Source organism: Oncorhynchus nerka, linkage group LG12 (assembly GCF_034236695.1).
Source record: "Oncorhynchus nerka isolate Pitt River linkage group LG12, Oner_Uvic_2.0, whole genome shotgun sequence".
In the NCBI taxonomy this organism is placed as follows: domain Eukaryota; kingdom Metazoa; phylum Chordata; class Actinopteri; order Salmoniformes; family Salmonidae; genus Oncorhynchus; species Oncorhynchus nerka.
Window position 1 is genome coordinate 81,911,835 of NC_088407.1, and position 21,236 is coordinate 81,933,070.

The window sequence follows — 21,236 nt, forward strand, 5'->3', positions numbered from 1 at the left end:
GCCATGGTTTAGTGCCACGGCCGTGGTTTAGTGTTACGGCCGTGGTTTAGTGCTGCGGCCGTGGTTTAGTGTCACAGCCATGGTTTAGTGTTACGGCCGTGGTTTAGTGCTGCGGCCGTGGTTTAGTGTTATGGCCATGGTTTAGTGTCACGGCCATGGTTTAGTGTTATGGCCGTGGTTTAGTGTTACGGCCATGGTTTAGTGTTACGGCCGTGGTTTAGTGCTGCGGCCGTGGTTTAGTGTTATGGCCATGGTTTAGTGTCACGGCCATGGTTTAGTGTTATGGCCGTGGTTTAGTGTTATGGCCATGGTTTAGTGTCACGGCCATGGTTTAGTGTTATGGCCATGGTTTAGTGTTGCGGCCATGGTTGAGTGTCATGGCCATGGTTTAGTGTTGCGGCCATGGTTTAGAGTCATGGCCGTGGTTTAGTGTTACGGCCATAGTTTAGTGTTGCGGCCATGGTTTAGTGTTGCGGCCATGGTTTAGTGTTGCGGCCATGGTTTAGTGTCATGGCCATGGTTTAGTGTCGCGGCCATGGTGTAGTGTCATGGCCATGGTTTAGTGTTGCGGCCATGGTTTAGTGTCATGGCCGTGGTTTAGTGTTGCGGCCATGGTTTAGTGTCATGGCCGTGGTTTAGTGTTGCGGCCATGGTTTAGTGTCATGGCCTTGGTTTAGTGTTGCGGCCATGGTTTAGTGTCATGGCCGTGGTTTAGTGTTACGGCCATAGTTTAGTGTCACGGCCATGGTTTAGTGTTATGGCCATGGTTTAGTGTCGCGGCCATGGTTTAGTGTTACGGCCATGGTTTAGTGTCACCGCCATGGTTTAGTGTTATGGCCATGGTTTAGTGTTACGGCCATGGTTTAGTGTCACCGCCATGGTTTAGTGTCACAGCCATGGTTTAGTGTTATGGCCATGGTTTAGTGTCGCGGCCATGGTTTAGTGTTATGGCCATGGTTTAGTGTCGCGGCCATGGTTTAGTGTTATGGCCATGGTTTAGTGTCACCGCCATGGTTTAGTGTTATGGCCATGGTTTAGTGTTGCGGCCATGGTTTAGTGTTGCGGCCATGGTTTAGTGCCACGGCCGTGGTTTAGTGTTACGGCCGGTGGGTGAGTGTTACGGCCATGGTTTAGTGTTATGGCCATGGTTTAGTGTTGCGGCCATGGTTTAGTGTCATGGCCGTGGTTTAGTGTTGCGGCCATGGTTTAGTGTTGCGGCCATGGTTTAGTGTTGCGGCCATGGTTTAGTGTCATGGCCATGGTTTAGTGTTGCGGCCATGGTGTAGTGTCATGGCCATGGTTTAGTGTTGCGGCCATGGTTTAGTGCCACGGCCGTGGTTTAGTGTTACGGCCGGTGGGTGAGTGTTACGGCCGTGGTTTAGTGTTATGGCCATGGTTTAGTGTTATGGCCATGGTTTAGTGTTACGGCCATGGTTTAGTGTCACCGCCATGGTTTAGTGTTATGGCCATGGTTTAGTGTCACCGCCATGGTTTAGTGTCACAGCCATGGTTTAGTGTTACGGCCGTGGTTTAGTGTTGCGGCCGTGGTTTAGTGCTGCGGCCGTGGTTTAGTGTTGCGGCCATGGTTTAGTGTCACAGCCATGGTTTAGTGTTATGGCCATGGTTTAGTGTTACGGCCATAGTTTAGTGTCACGGCCATGGTTTAGTGTTATGGCCATGGTTTAGTGTCGCGGCCATGGTTTAGTGTTACGGCCATGGTTTAGTGTCACCGCCATGGTTTAGTGTTATGGCCATGGTTTAGTGTTACGGCCATGGTTTAGTGTCATGGCCATGGTTTAGTGTCACAGCCATGGTTTAGTGTTATGGCCATGGTTTAGTGTCGCGGCCATGGTTTAGTGTTCATGGCCATGGTTTAGTGTCACCGCCATGGTTTAGTGTTATGGCCATGGTTTAGTGTTGCGGCCATGGTTTAGTGTTGCGGCCATGGTTTAGTGCCACGGCCGTGGTTTTAGTGTTACGGCCGTGGTTTTAGTGCTGCGGCCGTGGTTTAGTGTCACAGCCATGGTTTAGTGTTACGGCCGTGGTTTAGTGCTGCGGCCGTGGTTTAGTGTTATGGCCATGGTTTAGTGTCACGGCCATGGTTTAGTGTTATGGCCGTGGTTTTTAGTGTTACTGCCATGGTTTTTAGTGTTACGGCCGTGGTTTAGTGCTGCGGCCGTGGTTTAGTGTTATGGCCATGGTTTAGTGTCACGGCCATGGTTTAGTGTTATGGCCGTGGTTTAGTGTTATGGCCATGGTTTAGTGTCACGGCCATGGTTTAGTGTTATGGCCATGGTTTAGTGTTGCGGCCATGGTTGAGTGTCATGGCCATGGTTTAGTGTTCACCGGCCATGGTTTAGAGTCATGGCCGTGGTTTAGTGGCCATAGTTTAGTGTTGCGGCCATGGTTTAGTGTTGCGGCCATGGTTTAGTGTTGCGGCCATGGTTTAGTGTCATGGCCATGGTTTAGTGTTGCGGCCATGGTGTAGTGTCATGGCCATGGTTTAGTGTTGCGGCCATGGTTTTAGTGTCATGGCCGTGGTTTAGTGTTGCGGCCATGGTTTAGTGTCATGGCCGTGGTTTAGTGTTGCGGCCATGGTTTAGTGTCATGGCCTTGGTTTAGTGTTGCGGCCATGGTTTAGTGTCATGGCCGTGGTGTTACGGCCATAGTTTAGTGTCACGGCCATGGTTTAGTGTTATGGCCATGGTTTAGTGTCGCGGCCATGGTTTAGTGTTACGGCCATGGTTTAGTGTCACCGCCATGGTTTAGTGTTATGGCCATGGTTTAGTGTTACGGCCATGGTTTAGTGTCACCGCCATGGTTTAGTGTCACAGCCATGGTTTAGTGTTATGGCCATGGTTTAGTGTCAGCCATGGTTTAGTGTTATGGCCATGGTTTAGTGTCACGGCCATGGTTTAGTGTTATGGCCAGTGTCAGCCATGGTTTAGTGTTATGGCCATGTTTTAGTGTTGCGGCCATGGTTTAGTGTTGCGGCCGTGGTTTAGTGCTGCGGCCGTGGTTTAGTGTTGCGGCCGGTGGTTTAGTGTTCACAGCCATGGTTTAGTGTTATGGCCATGGTTTAGTGTCATGGCCATGGTTTAGTGTTATGGCCGTGGTTTAGTGTTGCGGCCATGGTTTAGTGTTACGGCCATGGTTTAGTGTTGCGGCCATGGTTTTTGTCATGGCCATGGTTATGGCCATGGTTTAGTGTCACGGCCATGGTTTAGTGTTATGGCCGTGGTTTAGTGTTACGGCCATGGTTTAGTGTTATGGCCATGGTTTAGTGTCGCGGCCATGGTTTAGTGTTCGCGGCCATGGTTTAGTGTTATGGCCATGGTTTAGTGTTATGGCCATGGTTTAGTGTTACGGCCATGGTTTAGTGTCACGGCCATGGTTTAGTGTTACGGCCATGGTTTAGTGTTACGGCCGTGGTTTAGTGTCACAGCCGTGGTTTAGTGTCACAGCCATGGTTTAGTGTTGCGGCCGTGGTTTAGTGCTGCGGCCGTGGTTTAGTGTTATGGCCATGGTTTAGTGTCACAGCCATGGTTTAGTGTTATGGCCGTGGTTTAGTGTTACGGCCATGGTTTAGTGTTACGGCCGTGGTTTAGTGTTACGGCCGTGGTTTAGTGCTGCGGCCGTGGTTTAGTGTCACGGCCATGGTTTAGTGTTATGGCCGTGGTTTAGTGTTACGGCCATGGTTTAGTGTTATGGCCATGGTTTAGTGTCGCGGCCATGGTTTAGTGTCGCGGCCATGGTTTAGTGTCGCGGCCATGGTTTAGTGTTATGGCCATGGTTTAGTGTTACGGCCGTGGTTTAGTGTTACGGCCGTGGTTTAGTGTTACGGCCGTGGTTTAGTGTTACGGCCGTGGTTTAGTGCTGCGGCCGTGGTTTAGTGTCACAGCCATGGTTTAGTGTTACGGCCGTGGTTTAGTGCTGCGGCCGTGGTTTAGTGTTATGGCCGTGGTTTAGTGTCACGGCCATGGTTTAGTGTTATGGCCGTGGTTTAGTGTTACGGCCATGGTTTAGTGTTACGGCCGTGGTTTAGTGTTACGGCCGTGGTTTAGTGCTGCGGCCGTGGTTTAGTGTCACAGCCATGGTTTAGTGTTACGGCCGTGGTTTAGTGTCACAGCCATGGTTTAGTGTTACGGCCGTGGTTTAGTGCTGCGGCCGTGGTTTAGTGTTATGGCCGTGGTTTAGTGTTACGGCCATGGTTTAGTGTTACGGCCGTGGTTTAGTGCTGCGGCCGTGGTTTAGTGTTACGGCCGTGGTTTAGTGTTACGGCCGTGGTTTAGTGCTGCGGCCGTGGTTTATTGTTATGGCCATGGTTTAGTGTCACGGCCATGGTTTAGTGTTATGGCCGTGGTTTAGTGTTATGGCCATGGTTTAGTGTCACGGCCATGGTTTAGTGTTATGGCCATGGTTTAGTGTTACGGCCATGGTTTAGTGTTACGGCCGTGGTTTAGTGCTGCGGCCGTGGTTTAGTGCTGCGGCCATGGTTTAGTGTTACGGCCGTGGTTTAGTGTTATGGCCATGGTTTAGTGTTATGGCCATGGTTTAGTGTTACGGCCATAGTTTAGTGTTACGGCCGTGGTTTAGTGCTGCGGCCGTGGTTTAGTGCTGCGGCCGTGGTTTAGTGTTACGGCCGTGGTTTAGTGTTACGGACGTGGTTTAGTGCTGCGGCCGTGGTTTAGTGTTATGGCCATGGTTTAGTGTCACGGCCATGGTTTAGTGTTATGGCCATGGTTTAGTGTTATGGCCATGGTTTAGTGTTACGGCCATGGTTTAGTGTTACGGCCATGGTTTAGTGTCACCGCCATGGTTTAGTGTCATAGCCATGGTTTAGTGTTATGGCCATGGTTTAGTGTCACCGCCATGGTTTAGTGTCACAGCCATGGTTTAGTGTTACGGCCGTGGTTTAGTGCTGCGGCCGTGGTTTAGTGTTATGGCCATGGTTTAGTGTCGCGGCCATGGTTTAGTGTTTCCTGGGCCTGTATTGTGTCCATCTCTGAGTTGGCGGCTTTGCAGGGAATCCTTCTCCATGTCTTTCTGTCATCATCTCTCCTTCCTCCCATCCTTATCCCTCCTTCCCTCCTCTCTAGGATGATGTGATTTAGTTTAATTTCATTGACAATGATTTGCGATCTGCTTGGCTTGTTAGAATCTCTAAACCTCAACCACAAACATACTAAGCAGATGGCAAATCAAGTCCATTTCTCTCTATAAGTTTGTGCACTGTATCAGTGTTACTATGTGTTTGTGTCTTACTGACTCTCTCTCTCTCTCTCTCTCTCTCTCTCTCTCTCTCTCTCCCTATCTCCCTCTCTCTCTCTCTCTCTCTCTTCTTTCTCCCTCCCCTCTCTCTCTCTCTCTCTCCCTCTCTCTCTCTCTCTGTCTTCTTTCTCTACTCTCTCTCCCTCTCTCTCTCTCTCTTCTTTCTCTACTCTCTCTCTCTCCCTCTCTCTCTCTCTCTCTCTCCCTCTCTCTCTCTCTTCTTTCTCTACTCTCTCTCTCCCTCTCTCTCTCTCTCTCTCCCTCTCTCTCTCTCTCTCTTCTTTCTCTACTCTCTCTCTCTCTCTCTCCCTCTCTCTCTCTCTCTCTCTCTCCCTCTCTCTCTCTCTTCTTTCTCTACTCTCTCTCCCTCTCTCTCTCTCTCTCTCTTCTTTCTCTACTCTCTCTCTTCAGTCCCCCAGGGAGTGATCCAGAACGGAGCCAGAATGATGAGTCATGGGCTGTACACGGGAATACGACCACTACCCATCAATCCCATAGGGATCAGAATAGCTGATGACAGGTCGGTATATCTGCCAGAGAGAGAGAGAGACCCACTGGCAACAGACATTCACATTGTTTATTCCACGTTGTTAAAACAACATTGTGCATGCCCAGTGGACACACACACACACACACACACACCGGCGCCGACAGAGATGGCCGCCTCGCTTCGCGTTCCTAGGAAACTATGCAGTTTTTTGTTTTTTTTACGTGTTATTTCTTACATTAGTACCCCAGGTCATCTTAGGTTTCATTACATACAGTCGAGAAGAACTACTGAATATAAGATCAGCGTCAACTCACCATCAGTACGACCAAGAATATGTTTTTCGCGACGCGGATCCTGTGTTCTGCCTTACAAACAGGACAACGGAATGGATCGCATGCAGCGACCCAAAAAAACGACTCAGAAAAAGAGGGAAACGAGGCGGTCTTCTGGTCAGACTCCGGAGACGGGCACACCGTGCACCACTCCCTAGCATTCTTCTTGCCAATGTCCAGTCTCTTGACAACAAGGTTGATGAAATCCGAGCAAGGGTAGCATTCCAGAGGGACATCAGAGACTGTAACGTTCTGTGCTTCACGGAAACATGGCTCATTGGAGAGACGCTATCCGAAGCGGTGCAGCCAACGGGTTTCTCCACGCATCGCGCCGACAGAAACGAACACCTTTCTGGTAAGAAGAGGGGCGGGGGCGTATGCCTTATGGCTAACGAGACATGGTGTGATGAAAGAAACATACAGGAACTCAAATCCTTCTGTTCACCTGATTTAGAATTCCTCACAATCAAATGTAGACCGCATTATCTACCAAGAGAATTCTCTTCGATTATAATCACAGCCGTATATATCCACCCCAAGCAGACACATCGATGGCTCTGAACAAACTTTATTTAACTCTTTGCAAACTGGAAACCATTTATCCGGAGGCTGCATTCATTGTAGCTGGGGATTTTAACAAGGCTAATCGGAAAACAAGACTCCCTAAATTTTATCAGCATATCGATTGCGCAACCAGGGGTGGAAAAACCTTGGATCATTGTTACTCTAACTTCCGCGACGCATATAAGGCCCTGCCCCGCCCCCCTTTCGGAAAAGCTGACCACGACTCCATTTTGTTGATCCCTGCCTACAGACAGAAACTAAAACAAGATGCTCCCACGCTGAGGTCTGTCCAACGCTGGTCCGATCAAGCTGACTCCACACTCCAAGACTGCTTCCATCACGTGGACTGGGATATGTTTCGTATTGCGTCAGATAACAACATTGACGAATACGCTGATTCGGTGTGCGAGTTCATTAGAACGTGCGTTGAAGATGTCGTTCCCATAGCAACGATTAAAACATTCCCTAACCAGAAACCGTGGATTGATGGCAGCATTCGCGTGAAACTGAAAGCGCGAACCACTGCTTTTAATCAGGGCAAGGTGTCTGGTAACATGACCGAATACAAACAGTGCAGCTATTCCCTCCGCAAGGCTATCAAACAAGCTAAGCGTCAGTACAGATACAAAGTAGAATCTCAATTCAACGGCTCAGACACAAGAGGCATGTGGCAGGGTCTACAGTCAATCACGGACTACAGGAAGAAATCCAGCCCAGTCACGGACCAGGATGTCTTGCTCCCAGGCAGACTAAATAACTTTTTTGCCTGCTTTGAGGACAATACAGTGCCACTGACACGGCCTGCAACGAAAACATGCGGCCTCTCCTTCACTGCAGCCGAGGTGAGTAAGACATTTAAACGTGTTAACCCTCGCAAGGCTGCAGGCCCAGATGGCATCCCCAGCCGCGCCCTCAGAGCATGCGCAGACCAGCTGGCCGGTGTGTTTACGGACATATTCAATCAATCCCTATACCAGTCTGCTGTTCCCACATGCTTCAAGAGGGCCACCATTGTTCCTGTTCCCAAGAAAGCTAAGGTAACTGAGCTAAACGACTACCGCCCCGTAGCACTAACTTCCGTCATCATGAAGTGCTTTGAGGGACTAGTCAAGGACCATATCACCTCCACCCTACCTGACACCCTAGACCCACTCCAATTTGCTTACTGCCCAAATAGGTCCACAGACGATGCAATCTCAACCACACTGCACACTGTCCTAACCCATCTGGACAAGAGGAATACCTATGTGAGAATGCTGTTCATCGACTACAGCTCGGCATTCAACACCATAGTACCCTCCAAGCTCGTCATCAAGCTCGAGACCCTGGGTCTCGACCCCGCCCTGTGCAACTGGGTACTGGACTTCCTGACGGGCCGCCCCCAGGTGGTGAGGGTAGGCAACAACATCTCCTCCCCGCCGATCCTCAACACTGGGGCCCCACAAGGGTGCGTTCTGAGCCCTCTCCTGTACTCCCTGTTCACCCACGACTGCGTGGCCACGCACGCCTCCAACTCAATCATCAAGTTTGCGGACGACACAACAGTGGTAGGCTTGATTACCAACAACGACGAGACGGCCTACAGGGAGGAGGTGAGGGCCCTCGGAGTGTGGTGTCAGGAAAATAACCTCACACTCAACGTCAACAAAACTAAGGAGATGATTGTGGACTTCAGGAAACAGCAAAGGGAACACCCCCCTATCCACATTGATGGAACAGTAGTGGAGAGGGTAGCAAGTTTTAAGTTCCTCGGCATACACATCACAGACAAACTGAATTGGTCCACTCACACAGACAGCATCGTGAAGAAGGCACAGCAGCGCCTCTTCAACCTCAGGAGGCTGAAGAAATTCGGCTTGTCACCAAAAGCACTCACAAACTTCTACAGATGCACAATCGAGAGCATCCTGGACCCCCCCTCACACACACACACACACACGGACCCCCTCACACACACACACACGGACCCCCCTCACACACACACACACACACGGACCCCCCCTCACACACACACACGGACCCCCTCACACACACACACACACACGGACCCCCCCTCACACACACTCAGGGCAGAGAGACTGACTGACAACGCATTTAGACATGTATAATAGATAGGAGTTGTCTAAGCCTGCTGTGCTCCTAATATAATTCATGAGGTTTAAATGTACAGAGAAGACAAGATGGCCATAGACACTCAGAGCTTGGCTTTTAACAACACTAGTTGGTGAGGAAGCTGCACGACATGATACCGACTGATGGAGGGAACATCTTAACTTAGCAGACTGGTTGGCTGGTAATTGGCATGGGAGAATGACGAGGCTTAAAGCGATAGTTCACTTTTAAATACAGTTTCAGTGTGTGTACGATTTACCTAGGTCAACTATACCTTTTTTTTAGGAAAGAACAGCATCTGTATGATAATTAATGACACCTCTTCACCGTTAACACCCCCCCTCAGATATCTGGCACTCACGGTAGTCATATAGCAGTTATAACAATTCATAAAGATGTTATGATGTTATGACTACGCCAGAGAAATGTGTTTCTGTTAGTGTCTTCACCGCAGACATTAGTGACCTTTGCCCTGTTGCAGTGGTGGGGAAAGTATCTATAAGTCATACTGTAGTAAAAGTAAAGGTACCTAAAGAGAAAATGACTCAAGAAAAAGTGAGTCACCCAGTAAACTATTACTACTTCAGAAAAAGTCTAAAAGTATTTCATTTTAGATGCTTATGTATCAAAAGTAAATATAATTGCTAAAATGTACTTAAGTATCAAAAGTAAAGTAAATGTATAAATCATTTCAACTGTATGTTATTGAGCAAACCATACGGCACAATTATTATTATTATTTTATTTTTTACGGATAGCTAGGGGCACACTTCAACACTCAGACATAATTTACACGAAGCATTTGTGTTTTTGTGTTTAGTGAGTCCGCCAGATGAGAGGCAGTAGAGATGATAAGAGTGTGAATTGGACCACTTTCCTGTCCTGCTAAGCCTTTAAAATGTACTTTTGGGTGTCAGGGAAACTGTATGGAGTAAAAAGTACATTATTTTCTTTAGGAATTTATTGAGGTAAAGTTAAAGTTGTCAAAAATAGAAATAGTGAAGTACAGATACTCAAAAAAAACTACTTAAGTAGTGCTTTAAAGTAGTTTTCTTAAAGTACTTCACACCACTGCCCTGTTGTTTGTGTTAGAGATGTGTGAATACCAAAATCTGAGCCTCGTGTCATCACTAAGAGACAAATTCCTGAAGGGTTCTACTTCCTCCTCTCTGCCACAACAAATTCATTCAGACACTGGCCTCATTACGAAGAAAAAAAAGTCCATCATTGATACATCTAATCACCATTTTATTTCAGTGGGCTATCTCTTTGAAACAACCTCTAAGACTATTCACAATGATATCGGGCCGGGTGCTGATAGGGGAAACTTGATGAATGATAGTCAAAGCTTTTCTTTTCGGGCTATTTACAAAAATAAGTCCTGGATGCTTTGTTAGCTATAGACAATAAAGAAATCCACAGGGCCCGACTAATTACCTCTGGCCACTTTAAAAATGTAGTGGCTGTTGGTGGAAGAAGGTGAGGACCAAGGTGCAGCGTGGTACGTGTTAATCTTTTATTAGTTGAACTGAACACTGAATAGCAAAACAACACAGAGAACAACCGAAACAGTTCTGTCTGGTGCAGACACAAAAACACAAAGCAACTACCCACAAAACCCAGTGGGAAAAAGCTACCTAAGTATGCTTCTCAATTAGAGACAACGATAGACAGCTGCCTCTGATTGAGAATCACACCCGTCAAAACACACAGAAATAGAAAACATAGAACACAAAATAAAGAATTACCCCCCCAACTCACGCCCTGACTAAACCAAAATAGAGACATAAAAAGGATCTCTAAGGTCAGGGCGTGACAAATAATTAAAAATTGGATGTAATAAATGTATCACTAGTCACTTTAAACAATGCCACTATATATAGTGTTTACATACCCTACATTACTCATCTCATATGTATATACGGTAATCTATACCATCTACTGCATCTTGCCTATGCCGTTCTGTACCATGACTCATCCATATATTTGTATGTACATATTCTTATTAATTCCTTTACACTTGTGTGTATAAAGTAGTTGTTGTGAAATTGTTAGATTACTTGTTAGATATTACTGAATGGTTGGAACTAGAAGCACAAGCATTTCTCTACACTCGCATTAACATCTGCTAACCATGTGTGTGTGACCAATACAATTTGATTTGATTTGATTTTATATATGATTTTATTTGATTTCAACAAGTTCTCATTTGCAACTGCGACCTGGCCAAGATAAAGCGTAGCAGTTCGACACATAAAACAACACATGGAATAAACCAACATACACTCAATAATACAGATTTGATTAGATCCCGGTCTTCTTAAGTGTGCAGCGCCGTCGTTGGCTCAGTAACTCAGAGTTTTTATTTAACATGGAAACGATGGAAATCTGATGTTGTGCTGCCTCTCCATAGGGGCGGGATCGTAGTGATCTTATTCATTATCGCCCATTTGAAAGCTTCCTTGTCTAGCTAAGATCCTTGGTAAATGTACAACTTTGCCATTTTTTTCTGAGAAATGTAATGTGAACCAATCAGGGTTTAGACCTGGGCCTGGGCACTATTACTAAACCAATCAGGGTTTAGGCCTGGGCACTATTACTAAACCAATCAGGGTTTAGGCCTGGGCACTACTACTAAACCAATCAGGGTTTAGGCCTGGGCACTACTACTAAACCAATCAGGGTTTAGATCTGGGCCTGGGCACTATTACTAAACCAATCAGGGTTTAGGCCTGGGTACTATTACTAAACCAATCAGGGTTTAGGCCTGGGCACTATTACTAAACCAATCAGGGTTTAGGCCTGGGCACTACTACTAAACCAATCAGGGTTTAGGCCTGGGCCTGGGCACTATTACTAAACCAATCAGGGTTTAGGCCTGGGCCTGGGCACTATTACTAAACCAATCAGGGTTTAGGCCTGGGCCTGGGCACTATTACTAAACCAATCAGGGTTTAGGCCTGGGCACTACTACTAAACCAGTCAGGGTTTTGATCTGGGCACTACTACTAAACCAGTCAGGGTTTTGATCTGGGCCTGGGCACTACTACTAAACCAGTCAGGGTTTTGATCTGGGCCTGGGCACTACTACTAAACCAATCAGGGTTTAGACCTGGGCACTACTACTAAACCAATCAGGGTTCAGATCTGGGCCTGGGCACTACTACTAAACCAATCAGGGTTTAGATCTGGGCCTGGGCACTATTACTAAACCAATCGGGGTTTAGGCCTGGGTCTGGGCAGTACTACTAAACCAATCAGGGTTTAGGCCTGGGCACTACTACTAAACCAATCAGGGTTTAGGCCTGGGTCTGGGCACTATTACTAAACCAATCAGGGTTTAGACCTAGGCCTGGGCAGTACTACTAAACCAATCAGGGTTTAGACCTAGGCCTGGGCAGTACTACTAAACCAATCAGGGTTTAGACCTGGTGCTGGTCACTACTACTAAACCAATCAGGGTTTAGGTCTGGGCAGTACTACTAAACCAATCAGGGTTTAGACCTGGGCCTGGTCACTACTACTAAACCAATCAGGGTTTAGACCTGGGCACTACTACTAAACCAATCAGGGTTTAGACCTGGGCCTGGTCACTACTACTAAACCAATCAGAGTTTAGAACTGGGCCCTATTACAACACCAACCACTTTAGTAGTTAATGATCTTATCAATGCTTTCCACACTCAAATGAAATGTTCGTTCTGAAGCTTGTGATACTGTTGCTATTTTATTGAATAAGTCGTCTTCGATAGGTCTAAGCTCTGAAAACCTGTTCATGATACCATGATTATCTTAGTGACAGATCCCAGGTCATCGTGATTGATGGAATTTCTTGAAATACATAAAGGTGTACCACAGGGGTCAATTTTATGAACCTGTTCTCTTCATTATTTATATAAACACCATTGGTAAATCTGTTAAACATGTTTTAACTTCATCTATATCCAGATGATAGTATTATGTATTCTATTGCCCTGACTGTTGATATGGCTGTGTCAACACTACAGTCAGATTTTATAGCTATGCGAGAAACCCTTGCTGATATAAAACTTGTGCTTAATATGGGCAAAACAAAATACATGTTGTTTTCAAAGTCTCGTGAAAAGTGTTTCAGATGAACTGCATGTTCACACATTAGATGGTTCTTTAATCAAATGTGTTCCCACATATAAATACTTAGGCATTTGGATTGATATGGATTTGACATTTAAACAACATATAGATGAGCTGGTTAAAAAGCTAAGATTTAAAGTTGGCTTTTTCTACAGAAAGAAATTGTGCCTTTCAGTGAATTTCATGAAAATAAAAATAGTGAAACAATGTTTTACTTATTATTTTTTGATAAAACTAGACTAAATATTTTCACTTCACCAAATAATTGATTGAAACACACTGCTTTGTCTTAACAGCACTCTGTAGGGTAGCACCATGGTGTACCTCTGGATATATTGGCAAAACCTAGGGTCCTCATGGTTCTTACCCCCTTCCATAGACTTACACAGTAATTATGACAACTTCCGGAGGACATCCTCCAACCTGTCAAAGCTCTTCAAGCATGAACTGGCATGTTGTCCACCCAATCAAAGGATCAGAGAATTAGTACTAGTACTGAAAGCATTAGCTACAGATAGCTAGCACTGCCGTGCATAAAATGTGGTGAGGAGTTGACCCAAAGAGAGAGAGAAAGACAATAGTTAAATGGTTTTGAACAAATTCATTTCTTTCCAAATAAAGGAGAAGCACGAGAGAGAGATCAAGACATATTTTTTAGTATATTTTTGTTCGCTTTCACTTACTTAGCTAGCATTGAATACGGCTCAAATAGAGAGGGATGCTATATTAGCTAGCTGGCTATGGCTATCCAACACTGGAACTCTTCCAAGTTAAGGAAAGCGTTTTTATGAATTTATTGCCACCCGTGGCCCACCTCTGTAACTTCTAAACTGCTTGCTGCTGACTTACACAATACTGCATGATTGTAGCGGGATTACTAACGCATTCGTTCTAGTTCCTATGTTGACTATGACGTGACAACATCACAGTTTTGGGCTCCTGAGTGGCGCAGCGGTCTAAGGCACTGCATCACAGTGCTAGAGGCGTTACTACAGACCCTGCTTCGATCCCAATGTCAAGAGTGTGCACAGCTGTCATCAAGGCAAAGGGTTGCTACTTTGAAGAATCTCAAATATAAGATATATAATATTTGTTTTACACTTCTTTGGTTACTACATGATTCCGTATGTGTTATTTCATGATTTTGATGGATTTAATATTATTCTTCAATGTAAAAAAAAATATTTAAAAAATAAAGAAAAACCCTCGAATGAGTAGGTGTGTCCAAGATAGTGACTGGTGCCGTAGATGCAGACAAGAGGCAGTGTTGAATGTATCACTTTCTGTCGCCTTGATTAATTGATTACTCCTCCCTCATCTTAAACGGCACTGGCCGCCACTGCTGTTGAAGTACAGACACCTGAGTTGCTTTATCTGTTGACAGGATTGGTTAACTCTTGAGGTTACCAGGGTCTCCACCTAGCTAGGTAAATCTGCTGACAGGATTGGTTAACTCTTGAGGTTCCCAGGGTCTCCACCTAGCTAGGTAAATCTGTTGACAGGATTGGTTAACTCTTGAGGTTCCCAGGGTCTCCACCTAGCTAGGTAATTCTGTTGACAGGATTGGTTAACTCTTGAGGTTCCGCAGGGTCTCCACCTCGCTAGGTAAATCTGCTTTTAGTTGTATTTCCCCGTATTGCTGGAACAAAATTCAAAATACATTTTATCTTGATGTTCTGTTGACATTCGGGCAATTTAGAGTATTGATTGGGGACTTACTGTGTACATACACTGATAATCACCAATGTAGGTTTTGTAGTGCTGTCAGCCTGTCACACAAAGTGAATCGACTCGAATTGAATGGTACTTCCATGATCCCCAAGGGGGAGAATTGAATGGTACTTCCATGATCCCCAAGGGGGGGAATTGAATGGTACTTCCATGATCCCCAAGGGGGGAAATTGAATGGTACTTCCATGATCCCCAAGGGGGAATTGAATGGTACTTCCATGATCCCCAAGGGGGGGAATTGAATGGTACTTCCATGATCCCCAAACGGGGGAATTGAATGGTACTTCCATGATCTCCAAGGGGGAAATTGAATGGTACTTCCATGATCCCCAAGGGGGGAATTGAATGGTACTTCCATGATCCCCAAGGGGGGGAATTGAATGGTACTTCCATGATCCCCAAGGGGGGAATTGAATGGTACTTCCATGATCCCCAAGGGGGGGAATTGAATGGTACTTCCATGATCCCCAAGGGGGGGAATTGAATGGTACTTCCATGATCCCCAAGCGGGGGAATTGAATGGTACTTCCATGATCCCCAAGGGGGAATTGAATGGTACTTCCATGATCCCCAAGCGGGGAATTGAATGGTACTTCCATGATCCCCAAACGGGGAATTGAATGGTACTTCCATGATCCCCAAACGGGGAATTGAATGGTACTTCCATGATCCCCAAGGGGGAATTGAATGGTACTTCCATGATCCCCAAGGGGGGAATTGAATGGTACTTCCATGATCCCCAAGGGGGGGAATTGAATGGTACTTCCATGATCCCCAAGGGGGGGAATTGAATGGTACTTCCATGATCCCCAAGCGGGGGAATTGAATGGTACTTCCATGATCCCCAAGGGGGGGAATTGAATGGTACTTCCATGATCCCCAAGCGGGGGAATTGAATGGTACTTCCATGATCCCCAAGGGGGGGAATTGAATGGTACTTCCATGATCCCCAAACGGGGGAATTGAATGGTACTTCCATGATCCCCAAGGGGGGGAATTGAATGGTACTTCCATGATCCCCAAGCGGGGGAATTGAATGGTACTTCCATGATCCCCAAGCGGGGGAATTGAATGGTACTTCCATGATCCCCAAGGGGGGAATTGAATGGTACTTCCATGATCCCCAAGGGGGGGAATTGAATGGTACTTCCATGATCCCCAAACGGGGGAATTGAATGGTCACAGGTTTTATATTGAAATCACAGCCGTTGCAAACTTGCAGAGTGTTGTGCTACTTTGCGTGACAGATTCTCGCATCTAGTCAAATGCAGGGAGCTGTAAAGTTTGTAATGTTTGCGTTAGTTAGTGTTAGTTTGTGTCCGCTGTCTGTTTCAGTGTTTGTGTGTGTATGTGTGTTTATGTAAGTGTATCTAACTTGGGTCTCTGTCTCTCTCCAGGTCAGTGCTGTCCGGAGGCTGTCGGAAGCGTAGCGACAGCAATCCCCCCTGTGACTCCCCATTGGTCAGCAGCGACCCCAAGGAGGACCACACCTACAGCACCAACCAATCGGATGACTGCAGCGACTACACCAGCGACTCCAGTCTCCGCCCCATTGCCCGTGACGTCGCCAACGATTCAGACTTTGACTACGAGGACGACGAAGACGACAAGAGCAAGATCCAGCTGGAGATCAAGAAGGAGGAGCCGCGCGATTGGCCTATAGACACGTTAGACTCCACCCCTTCCAGCCAGCAGCACAACAAGAAGTGGCATCACTTCCTGAAAGCCAAGCAGCGGATGGGCGTGGCTAGCGACACCCTCCCGCTAAAAAAACGGCGCGCAGAAAAGCCGCCAGAGAGTGATGACGAGGAGATGAAGGAGGCGGCGGGTTCGCTGCTCCACTTGGCTGGCGTCCGGGCCTGCTTGAACAATATCACCAACAGAACCGCCAAGGGCCAGAAAGAACAGAAAGAACCCACAAAAAACTGACCACAGAAAGACAGAGAGACAGAGAGAGAGACAGAGAGAGAGAGACAGAGAGAGAGAGAGAGAGAGAGACAGAGAGAGACAGAGAGAGAGAGAGAGACAGAGAGAGAGAGACAGAGAGAGAGAGAGAGAGAGAGAGAGAGACAGAGAGAGAGAGGGAAAGAAATACAAAACATCACTTTTAATATAGAAATGTACACTTTTTTCCAGGACATCAGGTGAATTCTGAAAGATTTGTGGCAATATCAAAAACAATCACTTTGTTTTCCTATCTTTAAAGTTAATGTTTTTTAAGGTTGCAAAAAATATGTTTTTTTTTATTTGTTTTGTTTGTTCTTTATTTGTTTAAAGGATATTAAAGCCATAGACAAAACTTTTTCTGATATTCAGCTAAGTTAGCAGGTTTCTGTTGGCTGAAAATAACACGAATGATAAACAAAAATGACCTTTTTGGAAAACTGCCCCATCCATGGATCGGCTTGGTTGTATGAATAGAGTAGGGGATCAAATTGTTACACTTTTCAAAATGTACCCAGTCCCAAACTATTACCCTTTACAGGCTCATCAGACGCAGCTAACACTACATAATACATTTCAGCAGGATCATACACTTGTTATTTCTGTGGAATTTCCTGGTATAAAGTTCTTATGGGGTGCTTATCACTGACTATTTTCTTTTTACAGTAATATAGGTCATTAAAATGTAATAAAGTACGTATTCAGGGTCAGATCTTAACTTGAGATAGATTGATGTCTAAGGCCTGCATATTCCTGTTAGGATGTGACCATATACCTCAATATGTCACAATAAATAAGCACAAATACACATGCTATCCTGGCTAAAGCAATGTTATATTAGTCAACTAGTTCACTGAAGTAATACAGGTATATGCTGAAGTAATACAGGTATATGCTGAAGTAATACAGGTATATGCTGAAGTAATACAGGTATATGCTGAAGTAATACAGGTATATGCTGAAGTAATACAGGTATAAGCTGAAGTAATACAGGTATATGCTGAAGTAATACAGGTATATGCTGAAGTAATACATGTATATCCCCTTTGTTTGGCATCAGACTTTCGAAAACAATGGTGCTAATATGTCGGCTATTTAAAAATATATATTTAAAACCTAGTTTGGCAAACTCTGTCTTGTCTGTGTGCGAAGCAGCTTCCCCAGATATTTCTTTGACATTAAATGATGTGATGCTGTTAGCTTAGTGACCATTAGTGACCATTAGCCTAGCTAATATACTCATCAGTTATCCTAGCCTAACTAAGCCCATAGAAAAGACACTCGGTAGCCAGTTTTTGTATGTCGTTCCTTTGTCGTGTCAGTATTGAAACAGTGCCATATAGGTATTGGTCAGCCCACTGATGATGGTAGCACTTCCTTAGCTAGCTGTCTTTCTGACTGCTAATCACATTTAGCCACTGGCCCTAGCTAGCATGCCAAGGCAGAGGGGATAGTGTTGTTTTCCCCTTAAAGGTTGACTGTAGGACTGTAGTGAGGTGAAGTTCGCTGGTACAAGTGGGATGAAGCAAGGGTTTTGTTTTGTTCCTGACGTGGTCTTCTCTAAAAGTAAGCTAATTGTGTTTGGTAAAAGCCATCGGCTAATAGTCTGGCTCGCGTTTATCAGAGAGGAAAATAACTGAAAACATGTTGAGAGAACCTCAAAATTGCCTGTGTCCTTTTATGAAAGCAATGGACAAGAATAACTGGAGTTTTACTCCAGTGATATAGTGAAATTCTCCCCGTGGCACAACCACCTGAACACCTTGATGTGTTGTATGAGAAATTATGCTGTGAAACCTGACACACATGATTTCCTGTGAGAAGAACAGTCATAGGACTGTGGAGCTGTTTATTTTAGTGTTTGTTTGTGTTTATTAACCTACCCTCATGACGTAATAAAGCAATTTCATCCAGTCAGGATAACACTGTATAAAAAGTTAAACTAGAGTTAGTTTTTTTTTTTTAAGTTTAAGCAATGTAGCCAGCATGATTTTTTTTCTTATCCAAATCGTGTTGTATGGGTTCTGTAAAGAAAAAGATAAAAACATGTTTATATTCAGACAAAGATCATGTTTGGTAAATAATGTATTTAGCATGAAGCATGAATTATTTTCATATAAGTATCCTAGCGAGCTAAAAGGTTCTGCCTGGAAGTGCCTGGAAGTCCATAGGTGTGGAATCCTTCTCTGTTGTTTTGTCTTGACTTTTTCATTTGCTGGTTCCTTTCTTGTCATCCTCACTCAACCTTGTTTTAACTTGGGCTTTGATACAGTCAGACAAACTTATTCAGGGACAAAAAGCTGGTCTGTTGGGCAAATCTGTCTGCGATATGATGGCACCTCTCTCTCCTCCCGTTGGTAGATGGCAACTTCCTTCATCCATAGTGGATAAAACTACCATGTCCCAATGTTTGTTTGTGGTCACTAGATGGCCATGTTAGAAAGGACACAACTGACAAAATGGTCAGATCTTCTTGGCATTAAGATGAGTGATTTCTGCGTTAAAAGGACCAAACGTCCTCTGTCTTCTCCAGCATGGCCGTATAGTGACCCCTGTGTCTATTGGGCTCTCCCTGACTGGTGAATGTTGAAGCCCGTGTGATTAAAGGTGAGGTTGGGTGGTAGTGAGTGTCGGCCGTCTGTTCTCTCACCCTTCCTCCTCTGTGTCTGATGGGTTCTCCCTGACAGGTGAATGTTGAAGCCCATGTGATTAAAGGTGAGGTTGGGTGGTAGTGAGTGTCGGCCGTCTGTTCTCTCACCCTTCCTCCTCTGTGTCTGATGGGTTCTCCCTGACAGGTGAATGTTGAAGCCCGTGTGATTAAAGGTGAGGTTGGGTGGTAGTGAGTGTCGGCCGTCTGTTCTCTCACCCTTCCTCCTCTGTGTCTGATGGGTTCTCCCTGACAGGTGAATGTTGAAGCCCATGTGATTAAAGGTGAGGTTGGGTGGTAGTGAGTGTCGGCCGTCTGTTCTCTCACCCTTCCTCCTCTGTGTCTGATGGGTTCTCCCTGACAGGTGAAGGTTGAAGCCCGTGTGATTAAAGGTGAGGTTGGGTGGTAGTGAGTGTCGGCCGTCTGTTCTCTCACCCTTCCTCCTCTGTGTCTGATGGGTTCTCCCTGACAGGTGAATGTTGAAGCCCGTGTGATTAAAGGTGAGGTTGGGTGGTAGTGAGTGTCGGCCGTCTGTTCTCTCACCCTTCCTCCTCTGTGTCTGATGGGTTCTCCTGACAGGTGAATGTTGAAGCCCATGTGATTAAAGGTGAGGTTGGGTGGTAGTGAGTGTCGGCCGTCTGTTCTCTCACCCTTCCTCCTCTGTGTCTGATGGGTTCTCCCTGACAGGTGAAGGTTGAAGCCCATGTGATTAAAGGTGAGGTTGGGTGGTAGTGAGTGTCGGCCGTCTGTTCTCCTACCCTTCCTCCTCTGTGTCTGATGGGTTCTCCCTGACAGGTGAAGGTTGAAGCCCGTGTGATTAAAGGTGAGGTTGGGTGGTAGTGAGTGTCGGCCGTCTGTTCTCTCACCCTTCCTCCTCTGTGTCTGATGGGTTCTCCCTGACAGGTGAAGGTTGAAGCCCATGTGATTAAAGGTGAGGTTGGGTGGTAGTGAGTGTCGGCCGTCTGTTCTCTCACCCTTCCTCCTCTGTGTCTGATGGGTTCTCCCTGACAGGTGAAAGTTGAAGCCCGTGTGATTAAAGGTGAGGTTGGGTGGTAGTGAGTGTCGGCCGTCTGTTCTCTCACCCTTCCTCCTCTGTGTCTGATGGGTTCTCCCTGACAGGTGAAGGTTGAAGCCCGTGTGATTAAAGGTGAGGTTGGGTGGTAGTGAGTGTCGGCCGTCTGTTCTCTCACCCTTCCTCCTCTGTGTCTGATGGGTTCTCCCTGACAGGTGAATGTTGAAGCCCATGTGATTAAAGGTGAGGTTGGGTGGTAGTGAGTGTCGGCCGTCTGTTCTCTCACCCTTCCTCCTCTGTGTCTGATGGGTTCTCCCTGACAGGTGAAGGTTGAAGCCCGTGTGATTAAAGGTGAGGTTGGGTGGTAGTGAGTGTCGGCCGTCTGTTCTCTCACCCTTCCTCCTCTGTGTCTGATGGGTTCTCCCTGACAGGTGAAGGTTGAAGCCCGTGTGATTAAAGGTGAGGTTGGGTGGTAGTGAGTGTCGGCCGTCTGTTCTCTCACCCTTCCTCCTCTGTGTCTGTTCTTCCATCGCTTCTTTATTTTCTAAGGTTTTAGACGTCGTTGATATTTCAATGTCTTCCTTTTATTTTTTATTTTTGTTTGTTTATGAAACAGGAGTTTACCAAAGTGTTTTGGGGTTGTTATTTTATGTATCCGGCTGTGTTGTTGTCCTTTCTACTCTTGTAGCTCTTCAGGTCTTTGTTGTCAGTGTTAAGCAGGCTACTATAGACTCGTTGGACAGGTAATAACTCGAAGGAAACTCACAAAATAAGACGGCTAGATAAATACAAACTACATAGTGTGTATTTTTACATTATCTCACCAGATTGCACTAAGATATTAAATGAAAGATTCATTTCAGTGCCAAAGGCTTTAATAATTCCTTATCTACCTGAAATAGATTACAAACATATGTGACCACGTCAAACGCTGCCAGTGTGCTGTTGCATTTCTGTCAGATGACCGTCGTACTGTCCCAGTCCTTGTTCTTGGAACCTACCACACTACTCGCTGTGCAT

General features: G+C 45.9%; 1 protein-coding gene across 1 annotated transcript in view; it reads left to right on the plus strand.

Moving 5' to 3' along the window:
• LOC115120510 (forkhead box protein N3-like) overlaps positions 1-18,706 on the plus strand; it is a 156,674-nt gene extending 137,968 nt beyond the window's left edge. The window contains exons 5-6 of the mRNA XM_065025867.1: positions 5,683-5,791; positions 16,011-18,706. Of these exons, the coding sequence (XP_064881939.1) occupies positions 5,683-5,791; positions 16,011-16,542 (641 nt within the window). The 3' untranslated portion in view covers positions 16,543-18,706. The remainder of the gene's footprint in view (positions 1-5,682; positions 5,792-16,010) is intronic.
• The last annotated feature ends 2,530 nt before the right edge of the window (positions 18,707-21,236 follow it).